The sequence below is a fragment of the Triticum urartu genome, chromosome 3A (assembly GCF_056163025.1).
Source record: "Triticum urartu cultivar PI428250 chromosome 3A, HENAU_Tu73, whole genome shotgun sequence".
NCBI lineage: Eukaryota > Viridiplantae > Streptophyta > Magnoliopsida > Poales > Poaceae > Triticum > Triticum urartu.
In genome coordinates, this window is record NC_141875.1 from 464424013 (window position 1) to 464430425 (window position 6413).

The 6413-nt window shown below is 45.7% G+C and overlaps 1 protein-coding gene across 1 annotated transcript; it reads right to left on the reverse strand.

Annotated features, from left to right (window-relative positions):
* Positions 1-241: 241 nt before the first annotated feature.
* LOC125541470 (ubiquitin C-terminal hydrolase 12-like) lies at positions 242-3895 on the reverse strand. The gene is made up of 6 exons (XM_048704879.2): positions 2640-3895; positions 1615-1689; positions 1450-1533; positions 1188-1364; positions 802-845; positions 242-649 (listed from the first exon to the last, which is right to left on the reverse strand). Exons 1-4 carry the CDS (start codon positions 2724-2726, stop codon positions 1323-1325), a joined length of 288 nt encoding a protein of 95 aa, XP_048560836.2. The 5' UTR covers positions 2727-3895; the 3' UTR covers positions 242-649; positions 802-845; positions 1188-1322.
* Positions 3896-6413: the final 2518 nt, after the last annotated feature.

A 6413-nucleotide genomic window follows, 5' to 3' on the forward strand; every position in this document is an offset into this window, starting at 1 on the left:
TTACCAATTCTGAACTCGCGTGCACTTGTTCTTTCAGACACAAACAATTGTAGTTTAAAAATTTGAACCTCGGGATTTATGTGTACTTTCTCCTGTAAATGAGGTTAAGGAACCGTTTTTGCACAAGTGAACTTCTAACATTTGAAAAGGAAAATTCCTATGAAGCTTCAACTATGTCGAAAACATACATATGTGAGGAACACCCCCACCCAGATTTGCACTTTCTTTTAAACATATAACAAACATTAGACCACATATATTTTACAACCAAAACGAAGCAACATTACAGCAACCAAGGAGATGCTGGGAAGAAACAAGCAGCGCAGACGCAGTTATAACAAACAATATGCCACAAGTACCAAAGTTTATGTGTTAAAGGCCAAGGGGTATCTAAGAAAATTACAAACCACGCACAGAACAGATACTATGGCCGCATTATTTGTCATCGTAGCCATGACTTTTCGAAAGAAGCTGTAGTCCCAAACTGAAGAGGCCGTATGTGTTGACACAAGTTAAACAGAAGAGCCAGACTAGTGAGAGCTTCTCGCAATCTCTAATGCATATCTTTGACTGAAGTTGCACTCTTGAGCTTAGCTTTGTCGACAATGGCCTTTGATCTCGTGAGCTGTGGAAGAAGAAGGGAGAATTCCTAAAATATTGCAGAGATGTTGTTAGGAATCCAGAATGGTTCTTACAAATGAAGTCCAGAAGTTGAAAGAATGGCTACTATCTTGGTATTAAGTTCAGTAGAAGTTGCAAGAAGATATTGCCATGTCGAAGGTGTTGTCCGTATTTTATTACCTCTGAGGTTCCACTCTCAAGGAAAACACCCTTCAATCGACTATCTGCAGGATATAACAAGGTAAAAGATTGTCAAAGAGGTCAAGAAAGATTGTTGCGGCTAAATAACAGGAAAACTTGTCAGCCACAGGTTTTTTTTGTGCCCCCTGCATACACACAACAATCATCAACTTCCATATACATGGACTTCAATTTTCTGACAACATGAACTTTGTTGTTGTCGCTGTACATGAACTTCTCCTGTAACCAACTATTTGACTGTATAGAGCACCTAGTGCATGAAAAGAAAAACAGCCTCCTTATCTACTAAAAGGTGATGGTTTGTTGGGTCATCTCTGCACAAACTTTATATATCGAGGGCAGAGTGCGCCGAAACGCTAGCTTACAGGCTCCGTCATTAACTTGAGCAACCAGTCCTGCCATCATATGGTACACAATTTATTCGAGCCTGCAATTTCACTTTCAGCCACTTGCTTGGTGGTATTGCATGGCAGGACGTCGCTCCTGCTTCTCACAACTGTCTAGTTGTAGATCTTTATAGGCCTCTCAAATGAATGGCGGTTCTGCACACAACATATGAAATTAGCAAAATTCCAGACAACATGCCTGACATTATTGGCACAAGTTGCAACAATGTGCATCAAGCACCTGGTTAGCACTATGTGCCTTTCTTGGCGCTGTGTCCGGGTGCTCCAGTCCAAGATACTGCTCCCAAGCTCCATACATGTTTCTCTAAACAAGTTTATACAAATTGAAATCAAATTAAGCGCTACAAAAGCTGCTTCATCAAGTAGATAACTAGCATCGTAGTACCTGAAATCTCGTGGCTACAGTGTCAGAATCTTCAAAATAGTCTGGGCAACCAAAGGATATGTATGCAAATTTCCACTGTTCAAATAGAACATTTGTTAGCACCGGACAAGTACATTTTAACCAATGTTTGCACTAGGTGTCAGCTCCACATACAAAATGCAAGATAAACACGCCTCGGAGAAATAAAAAGATAGTATGTATCATGTTTAAAGCAGCCCAACAACTTCAAATGGACAAAGCCTAATTTTCTAGAGATTACTGCCAAGCTTAGACCAATGCAGTCAATTAATTATATGCATTGTGGATGATGTGTCATGCAGATAAGCAACTCATGTCCTAGCCCACAGGGATTTGTCGCCAGTTGGGATGGACCCCCGCTATCTTCCAATAAGTATTAATACTTCCTCCATCCCAAAATAAGTGTCTCAATTTTGTACTAATTTAGTAGAAAGTTGTACTAAGGTCAAGACACTTATTTTGGGACGGAAGGAGTACCTTTCCAATTAGGTTAACACCAATTTAGAGAAGCATAATTTAGTTATTTATTTTAGATTGTTAGACTTCGAAACACAGAGGACCGCTTTGATGAAATTAAGAACCTCCACTATATCCCCCATCACCTAAGCATTCACGAACCAAGGTTTGTGACAGTATGTGTCAGAATATTTAAAGTTCCACATCGAAATATATAGGCGATAAGCCGCTAACGAAAAACCAACCAGAAAAAAGAAAAAGCTTACGCTTTTCATAATCATTTTATGAGCGCCAACCAAAATTTGATAGCTAACTGTGTTTCTTAAGCCTCGAGTGAGACCTTGGGCTATAAATGCCAACTCAGATATTTGATGTTTGACTGCTGTTAAATATTCTAACTAGTAAGCATACACATATCTCAATGACATCACATCTAACGAAGATTGGGCGGCGGACACGGATGCACTATGCCGCTATAGCAAAAAAATAAAACCACATATTTATATACATCGCAATATATGTTGCAGAAACCATGGAAAAATCCACATTACCTTGGAGAAATCCTCATCTGAGACCTTAAGCTTTTTCTGTAAACGTTCTTTAATAGAAGATAAGGTTTCATCCTCATGAATAACCATAAAGAAAGGTTTCCAAAATTCTGAACTTGCTGTGGAAATCAGGATAAATATCAAGCATGTGGTTTACTAGATATCCAAATATGCTATCAGAAGCAGACCAAGGAAACCTTTCTTAGCAATAATTTCCTTGCCCCCAGTTCCATCATTTATGCTGGATGGTGGGCAGAACACAACAATGTCAAATATTGGAGTATTAGAGACACAGCTAAGGATTTCTTTCAGTGAATGACAAAGTAACTTAAAACCAAATGTGGTACAATGACTAAAAGTTTGTCCAACTGCATTTGAGGAACTACTCACAACCAGGCTGTATTTTTTGTGTTTTACAGAACACAACCAATAGCATAATTGGTTTGATGCCAAAAGTTGGCATGCCAAATTTTGGCACTAATATTGGCTAGAGATTGGTTGATTGCTAATTTTCAGAGAGGATTTTTTGTTCAAGGCATATACACAAACAGCTTGTGTGCACTACTAGTAGAAGAGAGGGAAGCTCGATGCGGACACCCTGGGGCGTGGGGGCAGACTCGAAGGCGACAGTAACATGGAGGAAGAGGGGCAGCAACAGTATGGAGGAAGAGGGGCGGCGACAGCATGGAGGAAGAGAGGCGGTAGTGATGATTAGGTGGTGCGTGGCGGCTCTGTTCCGCACAGCGGAGCCGGGAGGCCGACCGGGAGGAGGAAGGTGGCAGTGCAGGGTGGCATGGACGGCTCTCACGCCGGCGGCGGAGGGAAGAAAGTGAGCACAGGGGAGGGCCACAGGTGGGGGAACATGCATCGAGTCGCCGATCTGGAGAGGCACTGGAGGGAAGAAGGCTGCGATGGGAGAGGAGGAAGGTCGCAGCGGCAGAGGAAGAAGGTCGCGGCGGCCGAGGAGGATGGATGCGTCCGCCATCGGTGGTCGAGGAGCAGTGGCGTGGGCGTCGTCGGAAGCTGCGGCGGGTGGAGGGGATTGGGAACCTTGGCAGCGACCCGGGACGATGCGGGGGCGGCGGCGAGCCGGGAGGAGGAGGCCACATGCGGGAAGGAGGAGGCGGCGGAGCTCGCGAGTGGGGCGGCGGCTCCGGTGGCCAGCAGCGGGTGGGCGTTGGGGTCGGGTGGGCGTTGGCAGGAGGTGCGTCGGGGTCGGGGGTGGCGTCGGGAGGTGGTCGAGGGACCCGACAGTGCGGGTGGTGGGGTGGGGGTTGGGCATGCCATCACGCGCATGGGCCGATCGGTTTTTTTGTTTTTGTTTTCGGGAGTTTGAAACGTTCCATCGGGCCTATATAAGGGTTGGCTGTGATCCAAATAGTTATTCTAATCCTGGGATTAGAATAGTATATATAGGACATCACTCGAATAATTACGTGTGGACATGCCATCACGCGCAGGTGATATCCATACCGCACGACGCCGCGAGATTCATGCAACATTAATACACTTCGGCTATATAATCAGTTCACTTCTTCGTATAGCACTCCGTATTCACGCAGTATTGGCACTGACACACCCCGTGCGTGGCCCACGACGCAGGGCAAGCATTTAAAATGCTGGCGGGCATTCAGGATGGCAGTGCCAACGGCTAGCTCCACGACGCTCCCCCGCGGCCTTATTAAACTACGCCGGCCCTTGTAGATACACATCCCGCTCAAGTTTTCAAATCTCCTCTCTTCCCTTATGCCTCCAGCATGTGTTCATCCAGGTCTGAGCATAGCTCCCCCCCGGCGTCACACCACTGCTCCACCCAGATGCCACCGCTGCCTCTGATCCGCTGCCCGGAGTGCAACGCTGGCAACGTGCTCTGGTTTGTCTCTGGAACGGTAGAGAACCCAGAGAGGCATTTCTACAAGTGTGAATGCCATGGAGTAAGTATTTCGAGATTCTTTGCATCCATCTCCCTCTCCCGCACATCATCATCTCAATCCACCCTTCTTTTGTGGTTTTTTCAGTTTGGTCGATGCCGTTTTTGGAAGTGGGAGAACAAGTATGTACAGTACTTCAGCACGCGCCGGGGGCATCTACTCTCGCACGCATCCGTGTATCGACATGTAACTCTGCTTGAGCAAAATCAAGCATGGTTGAAGAACATTTTCATATTGGGCGTCCTGAACATGGTGCTAATGGCCATATGCTCCATGCAGAAGTTGTGAAGCAATATGTTGTTATCGGTCAGAACTACAAGTAGAAGTTCTGAAAGCTACCGACCCTAATATGTAGTTCCACCATCTGTACTGGTTTCAGCAGTTCCAGCATTTGTAGTGGAGTCAGCAGTTCCAGCTTATGTACCGGATTAGATGTAGTTCCAGCATGTAGTAGTTCTCTCTTATGCTTTCATTTGTAACACGTATGTACCGTGTATGTAAGCCTGTTTAGATTCAAAAAAGGCAGTGTTTGCGAGCACGGCGTTAATTAAGCTCGGCGGATCGCTTGAGAGGATGAAAATGTATTTAACCCCAAACCACACACCGCACCCACCTCATGCAGTGCACCGAAAATAACTCGTCGCTCCGGTAGCACAATAAATTCGCACAGACTAATGAATGCCCCAGCTGCCCATGCAAAACGTAAAGCCACCCATCACCCAATTGATGCGTGATGCACGCGAGGGGCTCCACACGGGCCGTCTTATAAAAGTGAGTGGGATCGTCATGGGCTCCACACCAGACTCGCACCTGCTAGCACGCCTCTATCACTAGCAACTAGGAAAAATCGGTCGCTCTCGCCGGCGTCTCCTAGCTATTGGACCCAGTAAGCAACGACCATTGTCTGCGGCATGCTGTTCGTTTGTTTCTCTACGACTCGTCTTGCTTACGCCTCCTCCCCTTTTGTTTTGCTTACACAGCACATGGACGAGTTCATGCAGTCACAGGAGACGAGCGACAGCATGGCCATGTCCACGCAACCTTCTCCTACATCAAGGGCCTCTCCCACAAAAGTATGTGCCATGGTAGACTCCCTTGATGCATTCAAGAAATCTCTGGTTGAGGAGATGGAGTTTGGAGGCATTTTGAGCGTGCCTCTCATTTCTAGGATGAATTTAAAGTTAAGCATATGGCTGATGTCTAGAGTAGACGAAGTATCTAGAACCATATACATTCGGCATGGTCGGCAAATGTCATTCAAGGCATCCGACGTGCACAAGGTTTTGGGTGTGCCATGCGGTCCTTTGCATATACAGAAAGCAACCGACGTAGACACAACACATGTGCGCGATTTTCTGCAAATCAGTCAGCACGGGAAAAACCTTCTTACGGCCGTAGAAAAAATCATCTCTAGATCGTTAGACAAAGATAGCTCAGATATGGAGATTAGCTCTTTCAAAATGGCTTTTGTCATTTTTGTTGTTGGTTATCTGCTAGCCCCATCACCTAACATGATCGCACGAACACACGGTATTGGGGCACGCTCGCACAAATAGAGCATGTCACCGAGTTCAACTGGTGTGAGTACCTGTTAGAAGAGCTGATGGCTGCATGCTTAAGAGTGAAGGCAGATATCAGGGCAGGATGGGATGTCACGTATCTTCATGCATGCCATTTATTTCTGCAGGTCAGTCCTGCGTTTTTTGACATATACCAAAGTTACGCGTCGTGCACACATTTAACATATGTTTTTCTTATGCCATAGGTTTTTTACCTATATAACCTTGATCTTGGATTACTAAACCTCCCGCACAACACATTTCCTTGAATATCTGCATTTGATGAA

Bases quoted from the DNA above. Each gene is read 5' to 3' on its own strand.
- LOC125541470 (XM_048704879.2), bottom strand. From the start codon at position 2,726: ATGGTTATTCATGAGGATGAAACCTTATCTTCTATTAAAGAACGTTTA. The intron at 1,534-1,614 runs GTACTACGATGC...AAACTTGTTTAG, and splicing joins CTGTAGCCACGAGATTTCAG to AGAAACATGTATGGAGCTTG. The intron at 1,365-1,449 runs GTGCTTGATGCA...TGTTGTGTGCAG, and splicing joins AGGCACATAGTGCTAACCAG to AACCGCCATTCATTTGAGAG.